Source organism: Maylandia zebra, linkage group LG5 (genome assembly GCF_041146795.1).
Source record: "Maylandia zebra isolate NMK-2024a linkage group LG5, Mzebra_GT3a, whole genome shotgun sequence".
In the NCBI taxonomy this organism is placed as follows: Eukaryota; Metazoa; Chordata; class Actinopteri; order Cichliformes; family Cichlidae; genus Maylandia; species Maylandia zebra.
In genome coordinates, this window is record NC_135171.1 from 26,285,614 (window position 1) to 26,303,420 (window position 17,807).

The 17,807-nt window shown below is 40.5% G+C and overlaps 1 protein-coding gene across 3 annotated transcripts in view; it reads left to right on the forward strand.

Annotated features, from left to right (window-relative positions):
- The window catches only part of cacna2d2a (calcium channel, voltage-dependent, alpha 2/delta subunit 2a), a 178,077-nt gene that overhangs the window by 74,149 nt on the left and 86,121 nt on the right, over nucleotides 1-17,807 (forward strand). For all 3 annotated transcript variants that reach the window (XM_004548657.4, XM_012918484.4, XM_076884120.1), the window contains exon 4: nucleotides 16,378-16,437. In XM_004548657.4, coding sequence (XP_004548714.3) covers nucleotides 16,378-16,437 — 60 coding nt within the window. The remainder of the gene's footprint in view (nucleotides 1-16,377; nucleotides 16,438-17,807) is intronic.

Sequence of the window (17,807 nt, forward strand, 5' to 3'; positions counted from 1 at the left end):
ATTATAAATACAAATAGCATTTAAGAAAATCTGAATTTTCTTTCTGTATGCTGTCAGTTTTAATTCTTAGAAAAAAAGACTGGGATTGACAAAAATTGCACCTTTTTCTCCAAGGTAGCTAGCATTATTCACTTGATCCTCTCGTTCAAATATGGCCACTTCTGGCTCGCTCAACATGCAGTACAAACCTCCAGGCTGTAGTAACCAAACCAATGGATGACGTCACAGTGGTTGTGCCCATCAGGTGTTTACAGTCTATGGTTAGTTGCAATATTTCTTGCTAACTAAATATGCAAGTTGCAAGCATATTTACAGCGTAGTTTTGAGCAAATGTAGGTATTTAGTGTGTAAAAGCATGCAAACCCAAATAGTTTGGAATGCACTATAATATGAGTGCTTATAAATGCAAATAACAAGCAGACCTTTATAGAGAAATATTAGTGAGTAAAATGAACTAAAATCAATTTAAAAAATAGTTCTTTGTCCCATTATGTCTTACAGAACCTGAAAAGTTCAGGCTACACCTCTCTCACACACTCTCACACAGGTGGCTTAGTGTGAATGCCTAACACGATACTATAATCATGGTCTGTATACATGATAATCACACACTTTAGAGGCTTTTTTTTTTGTCCCCATTCTGTTTTGAGATCTTGCTTGCTGCACTGCCATTTCACATGACACAGTGGTGGTGTTTCTTAAAATCAACCACAGCAAAGTGTGCTAAGTGAAGGCGGAGGAGTACATCTATTCATTTAAATTGGTGCTAATGGCACACTATTTAAAAGTCAATTAATTGCTAGGGGCCAAATGCACAGTGGCAGTTAATGCTGTCACAACGCTGAGTAGTAATTGGATGTGTTGATGGGGTGTGCATGTGTGTGCTAGTGTGTATTCCTTTTTTCCAAAACTGGGTGGCCACCTGCTGTACTAAAAAAATGCTTGTAACAAAAGGATTTTCTGTTGTCCACTGGATAATATTTGCCATAAAGCAAAGCATCACGGGGAAGCGGCATAATAGCCCAAATTCTCTTTGTCTTGCAGTTTTGTGGATATGTATTTGCTTTCTTTGTCATAAAATGTTTCTTTTCAATTTTCTCTCGCTTCGTTTTCTTTTTACTTTGCGCTGCTGTTTCTGAAATTAGCTTTTGAATCTGTATCATTTTTGTTCTTCTCAGTTTGGCATCACTACTGCCATCTCCATTCTCTCGCACCTTTTCATCGTCTTCCTCACTTTATCACGCTCGTCTGTACGACAGAGGGGGGGAGGCCTGAGATCGATGTTAGGCCTGCGCACACAGAGACCGGCAGCTGGCTGAATCGGAGTGATCGATCAGGCACAGAGCATTTACTCTGCCAGACTGCTGGGCCTTTGTGGATGGAGATTATTTCTAAATTATTACAGGAGGCAGATGCTTGTCAGAAGATGCACTCTGTCAAGGTTAGACTGCTCCAGTCCTACCTACCTCGCTCCCTCTCTCTCTCCTTGAATCACACTTTGTGCTTTTTAAATGATTCTACTTCGCCGTAGAGTTTTTTTGTTTTTTTTTTAATCTTTCACCCCTTTCTTCTTTCCTTCAATGGTTTTTCTGTAATTTAAGATATTCCACATTGCCTTTTTGTTTTATGGAGTTGTCTTTCTTGCAGTGTGTTGTTTCTCCAACAGCAGATATTTTTAGCACGTAATAGGTGAGATAAAAGGTGCGCAGTGTATACCACTTGGGTAATGAGAAGCTGGAAATGCCTTCTTCTAAATTGACTTCATCCACACAGACAGACCAAATGGGCTACCCGCTATAATCTTTGACCAATGTTAGTCTGTAATGATACTGAATATGCCATCAGACCGCTGTGTGCATGACACATTTTCAAAAATGAGTTTGTTCTTTTTGAAATGATTTAAATGAGGTATTTTCAATCTCTGCCTTTGCACAGTGCTTAGCGCCTAAGAAACAGATGTATGTGAATGGATTTTTTTGCGCGTGTGTGTGTGCGCTTTTGAGTTGGGGAATCTGTACGTGTGTGATAATTAAAACTGATAATTCAAGTATGAGATATCTCTAGTATTTGTAATTCAGCCGTGTTAGACTGATTAGACTTGGTAGCGTTCTTGTAGGCCCAGGGCTCTACCCCTTGTGTTATCAGTCATTTATCCAGAGCTGTGTCTTATTCTCGTGGTCAGCATAAATGATCCAAGTTCTCCTCTCTTACAGTATATCACAGCCACTGCTATCTTTATTAAGTTTTTTTTAAACTTTAATTCTTAATCCAATCTCTTTACAGCGTCAGTGGATTGATGTATGTGGATGTTGCTATCATACACTAAAATAATCAAATCAGATAAGATAAATAAAAGATCCCTGACTTTAGAATAAAAGAAATAGTCTAGTTGTTTTGGTTAAAGGTACAATGTATAAAATCTCACTGCTAGCCAACAAATTCTGTTTTCTTACCACTCCCAATTCAAGTGCTTAATCCTAGCTACGGTAGCTGCTGTAGGACAAACGTGTTTAGTCTGCCAAGAGAGATCAAAAACATTACATTAGGACTGCACCCCTTAATGGCCTGGCCAGTCACTTAGTGTTTCCCTATAACTGTGGCCATGTTTGTTGGCATGTTTTTCCTACTGCTTGTGTATCCAATCATTTTTGTACGCACTGCATTTTAACATATTTGAATAACTTAGCTATTAACTTATGATAGCTATTAACATATTGCTAATAACTAATAACTAACTAATAACTTGCTAATAAGCAACATGTTTTAATTATATAATTTGTGGTATTTTACATTTTTTCCCCCGAGTCCACTTGAAAAGTCTAGCTACTGTTCATCTGTAGTGACTGTCAGCTGTCAGTCTGATATTTAATTCACAAGGTGCCCATGTTTATTTACTCTGTCTGTAAAACTTTGCGAAGGAAGTCCAGATACGAGTCAATGAGTTAGTGTAGCTCACTTTTGTCTGATGGCTTTCTGTGCTGCAGTAAACACTGCTGTATTTGGTGCTTGCATTAGCTAGCATAATGTTAGCTTATAACCAGCTGTCGTTTAGTCAGCTTGTTGTCAGCTGTACAGAGACGGACAATAACTAATCGCGAGAATATTGGGCGTGCTATGCATTTTCCTGGTCTTTAGCCACATGTGTAGTATGAGCACAATCTTTTTTGTAGATAATCTAAAAAGAATTATAAACGGTACCTTTAAACCATTACACTTTAGCATATGCACACAAAGCCAAATCATTTCCACTGAGAGAAAATGTGAATATTGTCAAGAGAATGAGTAAAGTTTAAATGCAGGAATAAATCGAGCACGATTTCACTTTTTTTTTTGCTTTCTCTGCTTTTGCACTATATCAGTTTATTGAAAAATGCAGTCTCTTCTCTGCTTTTAAACCCATTTACAGGCCTGCAAATAGTTGATTGGTCTGCAGCATGGCACACACTGTAGAAGGGCACTTACTCCCATTGTACCTAAAACCTGGGTGTAGCTCTTGGTCTAAAAAGGCCAGCAAGCTGCAAACACACAACTCAATAAACCTGATAAGGTGTGGCTACTTTGTGAATGACAAATCACAAACATATGTCCAGTCTGTGCTTAGTCAAGTTCGGTTTTAAAGATGACTATGGCCAAACTACTTGTTGAGGCAAGCCGAGTAGCGAGACAGCACAGCTCTGTCTACAGCGTGTTCCCCAACACTCACAAATGCTTTCCCATACTACTTACATATTTTATTTACACCAACAGTTCACAATCCACCACTGTGTTTTATACACTCGTGCACTTTGCACTCAGGGTCAGCTTCCTTGGTTGTATTGTGGCTGCGGCTACACCAGCCGCTGTCTATGCTTGCACAGGTTGCCCCTATTGTGCTCCTGCATCAATTATTATGCATTATCTGTGCAACGTAGCATCTCATCACTTCTAACCTCTGAACCAAAACCACACCCCACTGCCACATTTGCAACACTGACAGGCACACAGAGGATGATCATGATGGCTGCCAGCATCTTTTATATACAGTCTATGCTCTCTCCATATAAAATACTCACTGTAATCTGATTTTCATGTTAAAACACAGTTATGGATAGTTTATTTCATTTCTGCCCATAGATATCCACCACTCTGATCCTATGGTAGCTATTAACACTGTAATGGTATCTTTCAATAATTACTTTTTGGGTGATAATTTGCTCTTCATCAAGCCCAGGTTATGGGCAAAATGCCATCTTATATAGGAAAAGTGAAAAATCAGCTCTCCAAACCCCACAAAGATGTCTTATTTACATGTTTATTCTGTTATCTAGTGTGCTTGGCACCAGTGTATTCATGAGTCAGCAAGGTTTTAAATTACAACATTTGCAGGCTCAGTGTGTGATGGCAGGACTCCTGACACGCTGTGAGCACTATTTGCACCCAGCAGTTGTACTTTTATTTTTCTATATGCCACAGCTAGACAACTTATATGCACAAAAGTTATTCAGAAGGGTTTCTTTGCAGTGGTACTTAGTTACAATGCCACATCATATGTAAGCTTTGCATTGTACACACTGTAACTTACCCAAGAAAAGCAGTATTTCAGTTTACATTTATTTTGTAATTTAATTCAGAATAAAACAGGAAATGGTCCCATATTGGATTCTAGAATATACTGTGCATATGGTATAATTAAGTTCAGCTGGTTCTTTGATGACACTTTGAAGTCCAGATTAATTTTCACAAAAAAAGAAGAAGAAAAAAACCCCACAATACCAGTCACCCTAGTGTATCAGCAGCTCAGAGAGAAGCACTCTCAGTCTATCCACATCACACTGTAATGAAAAGAAAGCTTTGGGATTCTTTGAGAGAGAATTTAAAATCGGGGAGAAAAAGAATTGAGCTATATTGTTGCATACTGTGTCATGATGGACCTCCCAGCACATAGTCACAGACACACGTTTTCAAACCTTTTAATAATTACGTCTTTAGTTTTCTGTTTGTTCTGTCTGCCTCTACAAATTGCCTCATATAGATCTTGCATATGTTAGTCTCAGCTGAATTCTGAGCATCGCTGCTTGGTTAAATATTCAACACATCATGTCTCAGTGGCTGAGGAGCATGAACTGCATGAGGACAAGCCACAGCAGACTGATCAAACATTTACATAGTTAGCCAGATGTTATTTGACATTATCATACGAAAACCTGCGAGCTTTTTCTTATTCTCCACACAAGGATGACAGTATCATTTATGTGTTAGTCAGAAGGCACATTGCCAGTTAAAGTCATTTCATAGTTTTACTTGTAGTAAACCTGATTATGAATCCATGTAGTATTGGTTTTGCTCTTTAAACAAATCACACCAATTGTGGGGCACAAAAACTTAATTTTGTGTCCACTTACACAGCTCAAACATCAGGCCACTTAGCTCTATTTCTCTCTAGTAAAAAAAAGAAAAGAAAAAACAGAGAAAAGAAGGCAAGTTAAGGCCTGGATGGGGAGTGAGAGAGAGGGTGATGAGAAGAAGGGAAATAAGGGGGGATTAATTGTTCACCCAGGAGAGCGAGATAACATCAGATGTTTAAAAGCCGCCACAACTAATCCTGTCATTTCTTGGACTAGAATAATGAAAATGGTGAAATGATATCTCATGGAGAACTGGAAACTGAGCTAATCTGTATGCCTGTAACGAGCGCATGTTTGTGATTGCTAAGTGGTCTACAGATAGTATAATTCTACTTGCGTGGCATCAGTTTCCAGCGTTAAAGCAGTTTTTTTTTTAAAAGAAGTGCTTTTATTATTCAATGAAAGAACATTTTCATTTCAGCGTTTTCATAGTGTTGTAGTTTTTGTTGCCTTCTCAGATAATTATTTTTGAATAAATAATTACTTGGTAAGTTGTAAAATATACTACGTTTAGCAGGAATTCCATTGGCGAAGTCTTGTGAACTGTAGGAGTTTTGCATGTTTTACTCAATTAATTGCAATACTTTGTCCCAAAGCATACCACATGGTTTCAGAATGAGTCCCAAACTTTTAGAAGCTTTTCTTTTTCCCATTACTTTTATTAGAGTAAGGAAAGCTACTCATATGGATAATATTGTCGGTTAAATAATACAATTTGGGTCTCTACACTTTTTTTGGTGGGGGGGTGCTGTCACAGTTGCAGTATGTCATTGACAAAATTTTATATACTGGATAAAAAGTGTTGCTCAGCAGATGCAAATGTGAAATTTTATGGTAAACATTTACTGTTTTAAGCAAAGCTCCAAGTTAATTCCTGAAATTATTATACAGACGATGCCAAATCAGTCCAACAACATATGGCGTGTTTTCGAACGTGTCTGCAGTGAACTTGAGCTAACGCGTTCTAAACCATCTGAACCGTCCTTTAAATCTCGGTTGAGTTCATTCCCGATGCTCTCTGCGTGGGACCAGCTCTCTGCCCCACTTCTGTCTATTTGCTCTTCTATCCAAGTAGCTTTCTCTTCCTCTCTGACCCACACCTGGCGTTCTCTTCTTCATGTCTTCCACCCTTTGGTCCCGCAGCACTCCCTTTCCTCCCCTGTCATATCTGTCATAGACATTCAGTCGCTAGTGTTGCTCTAGGCTTCAAATTTAATTTGGTTTCAGTCTGCTGTAATTGCTTTGAGAGACAGCCGTGTCTGCATGTTTTTCCTCTCTTATGTCTGCTGGAATACTGGATAGGGTATGTGCGCGTGTGTGTGTCCACGTGCGTGCGTGCGTGCGTGTGTGTATGCATGGATAAATATGACTGAAGGTTTGTATTCATGTGTTCACATGTGTAAATCCTCAACAACTGACCTGCCGTGCGCTGTCAGTGATATACTTTGTCAAACACCAACTGCTGTCATTGAGCTTTCTTGCACTCTGACAGTGGTTTTGTCAGGAAGCATACATTTTCCCTTTGTAGCCGTAAAGACGAAAGGGAGGGAGCAAAGTAAATCTGCAAGACATAAAATAGCTTTTAGGAAACGCATCGTGGCCTTTTAGTTGAATTAGAACTGCCCTTATAAGCTCCCGCAGTATAACTCTTTTCATTAAACTATCAGTAATCTTCAAGTAAGAGGGAAGCTGATTGAAGTAAAGAGCAAAAATAGACAGAAAAAATATACAGTTTGCCCTTGAACTGCAGACATCGCTGTGGAAAGGTGAGGTGAGACGAGCCAAGCTAAGCTGATGGGCTGAGATTATATTGGTATGGCTCTAAGCAAAAAAAATAAAAAGAGCCTTTCCTCCTCTTGTTGTTCTTTCTTTTCCCCCGTCTTTCTTATTTTTTCATCTCTGCATCAATATATTTAAAACATAACATAAAAAACTATATTGTAGTACATTAGATTCAATGTTGATGCAACCCTAACCTCCAGACATTAACTATATCAGGTGATGATGTTAGATATTAGTTTGCATTTAAGAATAAGAGCTGGAGAATGGCTTTATGGGCAGTCCGATGATTCCTGGGAGGCATGGGGGCAATAGGACAGTGACATCCTCCCGATATATTAGCTATGTGGCAATACAGTATACTGGTGTCTTTGTTTATATTGGCAGATAAATGGACATTTTAAAAACTAAGGAGGAGGCATGAGAAACTGCCTTTAGCCATGTCGCGAGTGTTGCTGTTACACAGTTTGTCCACCAGAGGCCACTCATTAATTTTCAACAGCAGGGCTAATTGGATGATGATAACAATAAAACAAGATTATTTTTAAACTGTCCTCTCATATTATTTTAGTAAGGAGTCCTATGAAACACATATTAAAAAATCATTTTATTATTTTATCTTTCACGTGTCTGAAAGGAACAAAAATTTCGGCTGTGATATCAGATTTTACCAAATATCGGTATCGATCTTAAAGATCCTACATCGATCGGGCTTAACCTGATTGGAGCCCATACATAATAACTAGAGATTCATCTCTTAGTTAACGGGTAAGATACACGTTGTGCATGTCTGCTAAAAATCTTTCGAGGGTTATTTAGTCATATTAACCAGAAAACTACAATCTGATCAAAACAAGCAAAAAACTACAACTATGTGTGGGAACTGTTTTGCTTGCTCTATCAGCAAACGAGGACAAAATAACAGTAATTATATGGCAACTGAATCAACATTATGTTCATGCAAACTTAATGCTGATTCACCCACCCAGATCAGATGTGCCAATAAAGCATCGCACGCCCAAACAAGTCCAAATATGTTTTATTTTGTAATTATTTTCAAATAGTCCACAGCACAGTGATCAAAACATATGTAGCTTTAGTATTTCACAAAACAGATTTTGATGCTTATTAACTGAGAGTCTAGTGATGTCAGACTGCCCCCCCCCCCCACTGCTATTGCATGTTTCTGCACAATTTCAAGCTTTGGTTGTTTGCTCGTCTCCATCCCATTAAATGGTCTACATTGTCTCATTTGTTTCAGCAACACACATCTGACTGTCCAACTGTTTTTCCATCCAAGCCCAGCACTCAGCGTACGTCTGCCAGAGAAGGGACACACAGCATACAAATGCTTGTATAACTGATTGCCTGTTGATTAATGAGGGCTCTTTTGGTCTGATTGCAAGTGTACAGTATGAACATACATCTCAGTGGAGTCTGTGTCGGTGCGCCGCGTGACCAGTGGTGATTAAAAGTGCGCCTTAGCGTGTGCATGTACAATCATGCTTGTCTTCCATTCAAGATGTCAGCTGCCGCTGTTTTCGTGCTCATTTTAAATGTTTGCGTGTGTGTTTTTACATAATGTGTGCGTGTGTGTTTTGGCAATGATTGGGGTTTTTGTCATGATGCGACACAAATAACAGATTGCTGAAATATAGAACAGCGGCGGAGTACAGACATGAGCTCTCTGTCTTGTTCTGTTGTTGTTGGTTGTGATGCCGCATGCTTATGTCACTCTAACCTCTGAAGACATGCTTAATGATGCTGTTCCCACCCACTCCACCTACACAGGAGGAGGTGGACGCAACATGTGGGTCGTCTGTGAAGCCCCATGAACATGTTAACATTTGTGCCACGTAAAAGGGAAGTGATGTGCTCACTTTTTCTCTTGTGGAACGTCAGTGGGCTTCTTCTTTTTGACTTATGGATTTTATTCACCACTTTTTTTACTAGACAACAAGTATGCAGCTTTCTTCGTCTAAGTCACCCACAAGGTCAGTGCTTTATGAGCTGCTGGAGAACCTTTTTTCTGAAATGTTACTTCCTCCCTTTCTCTCCCTCTCTGCTCCTGTGTCTGTTTGATGCCAGTAACAGCAGGAAAGGCTGGGCACGTCTGCGACTATCTGTCAAACAATAGACAGTGAGCCCAACCAGCCAGACACTCGCATGTCACTGAGCTGATCCTGGCCCCATCAACACACTGCTCAGTCTGCACGCTCACCCTGAGCCCCCTGCTGGCCTCTGCATGTAGGAATCATGGCTACCTGTGAGCATTCAAGGCTGCAGATCTCTATGGCATGTTCTTGCAGTGACCTTGTTTTACCGTAACGCACGCGTGCTGCATTGGTGCACGGTGACTTGTGTGGATTCATAGTTTTGAAAGCATGCGTTTTATCTACATAGAGCTTGTTTGTAGCAGTTATCCCATAGGAGGTTTAATTGAAATTACAGTGGTAGCAGCTCCAGTGAATGATAATGTGTAGCACAATGGTCTTTGGCCTCATTCTGTGCTATGATGAGCCTGCCACTTAGCTTCAAAGGCACTGTGGTTTAATGAGTGAAATGCATATTATTTTGAGTGTATCTCAAATGAAACAAAGAGCATCCCAATTAAAAGAGAATTAGTTTTTAGCGAGAATTGTTTTTATGGAGATACTTCAGCAGTCAGTAATATATTAGATTAGCACGTTTGCTCCTGTGATATTGCTTCTATCATAATCGTATTTTGATTATATCCATATCATAAACTTAGAAGTAGATCTGTTAGCACACAAGGGTTTATGATCAAGGTCGATCCCTTTGGCGTAACGCTGAAGAACCACTGTGAGGTTACAGGAGCTCTTTGCAGCAGCTATTGTTCCAGAGTAAAGACAGCTGCCTTTTTTGTCTCAGTGAACTACACAGAAGCTTCCGCACAATGCTGGCAATCGTCTTTGGAAATGTAGTGTTTCCGCGAGGCTCTGTGGAGTGTAGAGAAAGAAAAAAGAGTGTTTGATTTTGAAAAGCTGGTGAGCTGATGCTGCTGTGGGTAGGTGACATCTCACATCTTCCAGATCCAGCCTCTGTGGAAACAGAAGTGGAGTTGGGAATGCGCTGCCATGAGTGGGGAAAAGCAAAAGACAGTGTTAACATTTCCGTTGTGGTGGAGGAAGATTATGGGTGAGAAACAAAGGCAGGGATTATCTCAGCACATGCTACAATAGCACTACACACACACACACACACACAGCCTCTGCAAACTGGTCTGCCACAGGGTGCTTTGGATCACAGAACAAAGGCAGGGTCTCCCACCCATCCATGCACATCCTCTGTCAGAGTTAGCTAATAGCGGCTACAATACCCAGCTGCCAGTAGCTAACCAACCAGGGACTTGGAATTAAGGGTCATTATTGCACCTCATTATGGACTTTTACATTGTTTGGCAACTCTAAAGGGGGAACGTCTATTGTTATTATCAGTGTCCTCCTCGGAGGAACTTTGCGTGGCAATCTTGAAATTTGATAGTCTGTCAGAAGGCTGGGTTGCAGTCAAAACAAGTTATAAGTTTTCCAGCTCTTTCCCAGTTCAAAGTACTTCACAGAGGAAATTCTCCAATCTGTGAAGTCAATTAAACTCTTCTGCAGTTGATTTGAGTGTGTTGTTGGAATTAATATGGCTTTAGTGGAGGGAGAAAGTTTGGGGGCAGTAAACTGAGACAGATGGAGAGAAATGGAGTACAGCATATGATGGCAGGATAAAACAGCCGAGCGGAGAGGAGAGATAAAAGGATGGTGCGAGAATGAAAGATGGTGGCGGCGGTGGGGGATGGTGGCGGCGAGGGTGCGAGGCCGAGTGAAAGTGAGTTTGTCTGTGATGTTTTAAAATTCTGGAGTGGAAAGTCCCTCCATCTGTTATTGTGGGACGGTTCTGACTCAGTGATTTCTATGATTGGCCTTAATCCCGGCCGAGTGGAGAAGACAGAATGAAGAGCTTAAAGCAGACTGCTCTCACTCTGACAGGCTCCACTGGCTGCTGCTGCTGCTGCTGCTGGCGCTCAGTCTGCTGCCCCCTAATGGACTAACTGCCGCATGACATTACGTCTCCCTGCATTACTACAGCACACTGAGCAGCTCTTAGGGCCATGACACATCTGTGACCTTGTGAGTGCAAGAAGTATTTTATCAGCAGATATAACAAACAGCAGTCTGTACTCAAACTCTAATCATCATATCGTACTTATCTCCTAATACAACAATATTTTATGGAGCTGTGACATGCCTTTCAAACTGTCTCTTGGTAGATCTACCAGTGCTGGAAATTCGTCTCTATCATGCATGTGTCAGAGGATACTTGGGAGGACTATAGAGATGCTGTGGTTTGATGTTTAATTCAACATTGCTGGAAGGACCCTTGAGAAAACGGTTCTATATTTAGAAATATTTTTTTTGTTTGTTTTCAAAGAACCCGGCTTACCTTTATGTCTGCAGCCAGCTGTAATTTAAAAAAAAACTCTCATTGAAAAATGTACCAAGGGTCTTCCCTCGCTGTATTAGTTGCAGTGAGAAGGTTAAGTGACCTCAGCAGAGTCATTTCACAGTCTTTTGGTCTCCAAGGTGACTTAAGTGTTCGCATAAACCGAGCTAAAGGGGTCATTTGAGAATGTGTCGAGTACCTTAGTCAAAGCCGCCATCACATGTACAGTCCGTGTCGTGTTTTCTCAAGTGTCCTCGCGGTCAAACACACGCATTGTGAGGCTGTTTTTTAAGATCACACAGGTGGCAATGTGTTGAGTGCCCTTTAAGTTAATGCTCAGTGGAAAGGCCTAACAGGCTACGGCGGCCCAGTGTCGAGTTGGCGCTCACCACAGCATGACGCTGCCCGTCCCTGGTGTGCTGTCATTCCTTTAGAAATAACATGACTTTGACTGATTAAACCGCTCCCCTCTGGAAGAAAGGAAACTTAACAGTTATGAATATTAAAGATCCTAATCGTCTCATGCTGAGCTTTTCGTTACTTTTTTTCCCGCTCTCTCTCTCGCCGTCTTCTTGCTCTGTGAGTTCACAGTGAGGGACCGCGGCTCTTCGCCGGCAGCGTTCTACGACAGCGGAGGCATCGGCAAGCTGCTGCTGTCTGCTCTTTGGTTGTTTGCACAATTACGCTGTCACCTGCGCTATTACGTACAATGTTCCCATACGTGACAGATTCCATTGCGTGTTGTTTAAGTCTGCAGAAGTGGTAGAAGCACTTCAAACGCCACTACAGATCGCAGAGTTGTGTTTATGGTTCTTGACCTTGCCCGACGACTGCGTGACAAATGGCCCAACATGTGAGGCGTTTTGTGTCAAGGTTACAATAGCGGTAACATTAGCGCTTCACGCTCATGTTGTTGACTGTCCTGATGTATTTGTGCCTGCATGCTGTAGTGTAGCTGAGTTTCTGTGTTGTGTGGGCCTGTACTGGGCTTATCTGTGCTGTACTGCGCTGATCTCACTATGCTCATCCAGTGCTCTAAGCTGCTTGGGCTCCAGCCACCAGCATAGATGATATATCCCTGCCCCCCTCCTTCCCACATCTCTCACTGTGATTCATTGGCTGTTTGTGTTGCCCATCCATCTGGGCCAGCACAGAGGAAGGAAAGACACATGAAGACACATGGCTGTTTTGGAGCGGGGACTGCATTAAGCAGCGAGAGAAGCGATAGGATCCCAGAGAAATGTTTGCCTACCAGGACGAGAGGAAGGAAGAAGACCAGGAGAAAGGCAGCTGGAGAAAACAGAGAACTGGAAAAACAAGATGTGTTGGCCACTCATGGGGTGGGAAATGGATTTTCTGAAGGAACAAAGTCGAGATTCTTACTGACAGACTAGATCCTGAGGGGAATGGCTAGATCATAGATCATAACAGAGGACTGAGAAAAGACTGCTAAGAAAATGCAACTTGCTACTATATATTCACAAATATTTGCATATTAATGAAAAGCTTTACGTGTACCATGTGTTGAGACAGAGTTTGAAATCATGTGGCTAACCTCTGAGCTGCCACAGTGTAGTGAAATCTTTGTTTGGCTCCTCTGTTTGTCCCGAATTGAATATGGGAGTGCTGATAGCTATGAGATTATTGTTGTGGTGCTTTAGCGAAGTTGACCGTCCTTAACAAAAAGCTGTGCAATTACTGCTTTTTATAATGGACTCTGGTAATAATTTCAATAAGCTAATTAGATCCTTATTTCTTTGTTTTAGCTTTCTATTGTCTCAACAGGAAATGAATGAAATCATTATTAAAAGCTTATTCAGGTGCTTAATAGCACAATGCAAAAGTGGCTTTAAAGATCCAGATTTATTGCTACCGCACGCCACAAATTATGCTAGTGATATCACATTGTGTACATGCTTAGAGCGAAGCAATTATCTTTACTAACATCCCGCATGACCACACATAGAGCTTGTGTGCGTGCATTGAGATGTATTGTTTCTGCAGAAATGGGGTGGGCGGGGCACTTAATAGAAATAGGACAGCTTCCACTATAATGACAGTTTATGTCTTGCGTGTTTTTTGTAGATAAAAAGGCTCTCATAGCAGGGGACAGGCTCCTTCGGTGTAGCTCCGCAAATGAATGAGATCTCTTTGCAGCAGGGGTCTAAATTAGGGTTAGTAATTTTTCGAGCCTTGGGATTTGTGGCTGATCACACTATTCTGTGACGAAAATAACATCGCCCCCTAGAGGGCTGGGGAAACCTAGATACTGAAGCACAAGAGGGAAGGAGGGTGAGTTTCACTGTGGGGTAGGAGGCGTATTTGTCACTTGGACGACTTCCTATAAGAGAAGTTTCTACAGGGATGAACCACATCATAGCAAATGATGTTAGAACATGAAAGAACATCACGGGCAGTGGTGCTAAATATCAGTTTAAGATGATAATATTATGTGTATGTCAGCAGAATAGTAACAGAAGCTCAAGTTAAAACACTTTATATTCAGTCAGACTTTTGACTGACATTTTATGACACGATTTTCAGCAACTCTTCTATTTGGCCGTTGTTGTTTCACTGCATGAGGGGAAAGAAATCAAGTTTCATATTTGACGTTATCACGAAGGTGACCCTTGTCTGTGTTGATGGAGAGTATTTGTGCATATTGAGAGAGAAAAAAAAACAGTAAAAAGAAGTGTGTGCTGCCAGGGTGTTCGAACGTTTAACAAGATAAGCATACGCGTTGGTGTTTAAGAAATGTGCGCATTAAATATAAAAGTCATGGTGCACAGAAACTTCTGTTGTCAATATGGACTAAATCAAATAATGCATTCTTAACTTGACTGCAGCTGAAGATAACAATTTTAAATCATAGCAAACACTGCCTTTCAAGTTAATGTCCATCTCTTATCTGCATGCGTGGAAAAATATGGATATTATTAACAAACAGCCATTCAAGATGAGTCTTTGTTTGGAGCGATGAGGATCAGCACCAGTACTTATTGTAAACATCGTATGGTACTATGTCACATTTGTTTACATTGTGTCTCAGCTCTCAAATAAATGGATACACTTGCAGTATAAGATTATTATTACCTGTGCAATATGTAATAACATCTTATATAAAAATAATAATTTTATAATAAAAATCATCCATCCATCCATTTTCTATGATCTTTGTCTTTTTTCATGAACATCTTTTGAGCCCTTTGAGGGATTTTCTTCAAATTTGGCTCAAAGGTTCACCTGGAATTAGTTAAAGGTTATCTTGACTTTTTCCATCCTTCTTCTTATCTCTGGGCTACTGTTATAGATGGCGCACTTCCTAAATTAAAGTGTGAATCTACTGAAACAAGGAGCCAGCAGCAGCATTGTAGTGCAATAGCAGTGACTCAGCAGTATTTCCAGTAACACAGCATGAAGGGAATATACGCACAAAAGTAGCTTTAGTAGTGTTTGCCCTGGAACTATTTAGTGAAAGCATAACATAACTATGTAGCACTTCAGTTTGACAAGAGCTAAAGCAATTAGCTAACTCTTCAGGATCTGCACAATATTGTCACATAATAAAAGTGAAAAATATTTTATAACTAGGATGTTGTATCTTGGGTTGAGATTTTTAACCAGTTGCTTAAAGCTCTGCTTTTCCATCATGTAACCACATAAGAAATTTCTATCTACCATTTGAACTTTCTGTCGAATGGAGTGCAACAAGCGATGTTTGGTTGACTTGTTTACGTTTGGGTTGCAAGTTTGCAGAACTAGATACCTAATTGCCGTTGGAGACTGACAAGCGGCTCTTGCTCTCAGACATGCCCGGGCTTGTCTCGTTGTTGTACACACCATGGAACATATGCATATGTTTGTTATTGTAATGTGACACTTTCATATCAGGTAAAAATGTATCAAGTATTAATGTGGGCAATATGATATGGCACAGCCTTAGCCTTTCAGATTTCACAAACCATGTCCAGTTATTTACAAATCAGTACCTATTACCCATTACCCACTCCTACATAGTGTTTGTGCAATCAAACAGTGTGTCATATATACGTTTTTACTGCACTACGAACGTCTTAAAGTACACTTAACAAGAACAAAGAAAATTAAATTAATATATACAAAATATAATACTATTGCCTTAAATTATCACCAGAGTGTGAGTTGCCTTGGTGGGGATTTGGACTCTCGGTGTGCTTCTTGGCAACAAGTGTGAATATTATTTAAATATTAAATCCTAAAGTTTTGACTACATACAGTATGTCAATTAGACAGACATGGATTTGAAGATACAAGTGCAAAGTGATATTTTCTACACTGTAATACAGAGAGTGCACTGTATAAGATTAATAAAGCATTAACAAACTGAACAAACAGTTTTTAGGTTGACTGAGACGATGAAAATTGGATATTTTCTTGCTTATAATTGTTATTTCAGTGCAGATAAAAATAATAATAATAACATTTATTTTTTAATTTGTCTTTTAAATTTTATTTTATTTTTTGTAAGTTGGAGAGGATATAGGGCAGTGGTAGGGGAAACATTGAATGCTCATCTCCTGGTGCTGTGAGACCGGTGCTTAAAGGAGGACAGCTGCCGTTCTAATCATCAGCTTTTATAGGGAACAAGGTCACCATTTCCATTCTGTCTGTTTGTCCGTGGCACACACAAACACGCCCACACACACACACACAAACAAATCAATTTTCTATTGACTTCTGATACTGACACTGCTATTTTTTTTCTCTTTTTGCTACCTTGTAGAAACTGGCCAGAGAAGCAGAGCAGCTTCAGAAGGAACACGTCTGGCAAGATGGTGTGACGGTAAAGTAGGACACCCGCTCCTCTCCCTCCTTTCCAAGACTTCTGCCTTTTTCCCTTTTTTCTTTTCTAGGCAAACTGGTTTATCTTTCTGTCATCTGCTTTCCAATTTCCCCTCAATTTAACACCTTTAAAGGTAACCCTTTGATGACAATGTGATCAGCATCACAGAGACAATGTGGTGATTAGTACAAAAAACAGTAATGCACATTATGACCATAGCATTATATCCATACACCCTGAAATTGCTTACTTAAAATTGCTTGAAAATTACTTCTGGGGTTGTTATTTTTATGGTATATAAAGCTTTTGCTCTTTTTGTTTTGCGGGCCGTAGTAACTTGAACATTACATTCTCCTGCAGCTGACCTTTTAAAATACTAGACATCTGCTCTTGAAATCTAAAAAAGGAGAAACGGTATTACTCTGGCTTGTGTGTCTTTGAGCCGGTGTGCTCCAGTGACTCTCAAATTTGCAAACATTCAGATGCCCTGCACACACAATGCACACATATATGCATGTATATATAGCCTCACCCGACGCATGCACACTCCCTACTGTCACATCCTCTGTCTCCAGGGAGACAAGCTCGATGTCATGGTACACTTCTCACAAATGGATTTTTAACCCCACGCCTCCTGGGGGATATTTGAGAAAAGGTTTTAACTGATTTTAAAACGAATAATTATTATGAAGCCTACTTCCCTGCAAGTCCATTTTTATTCATGGTTGCTTACACTCTAAAGCGGTACTCTTGGGGTGGGGGTGGTTCTGCAATCCTCCGTCTCACCCTGCTGGTCCAAGGGACAGAGCTGCAGTGTGGATGTCCCTTCATCTTAGACCTGAGTGGGGTTGATGCCTGCCTCTCCCTGCCCGGATCTGATGCACCTCAATGGGATGTGTAGCCATGCAGGAAGTGAAGCCTGGGTCACAGGGACCAAGCACAGCACACCTGTTCATAAGTAGCTCCGTCCAATATGGCATCAATACCTCCTCGTGTGGAAAAGCCAGCACTCTCTTTAAACTAACCCTCCCCCTCCAGAACACCTCTCTCTGTCCCTCTGTTTCGACTCTTTCGCCTTTTCTCCTTCATTTTTTGCATCTCTTTCTGTCCAGTCACCAGTCTCATTCACACTCTAACCTTCAGCACTTCCATCACATTCATAAACCTTTTTTTTCCCCTCCCTATGTGTCTTTAATCAGCCATGAAAACATTTGGAATATACCATATTGTTGCAAATACTGCAAATGAATCCTAATAGTGTTTCTCTATTAATAATGTATTGAGCTGATTTCATTTGCCTTTATAATTAGAACAGGTAATGAATCTCAGCAGGGGCAACTGTGAAACCATTAAAAAATATCACAAAAAGG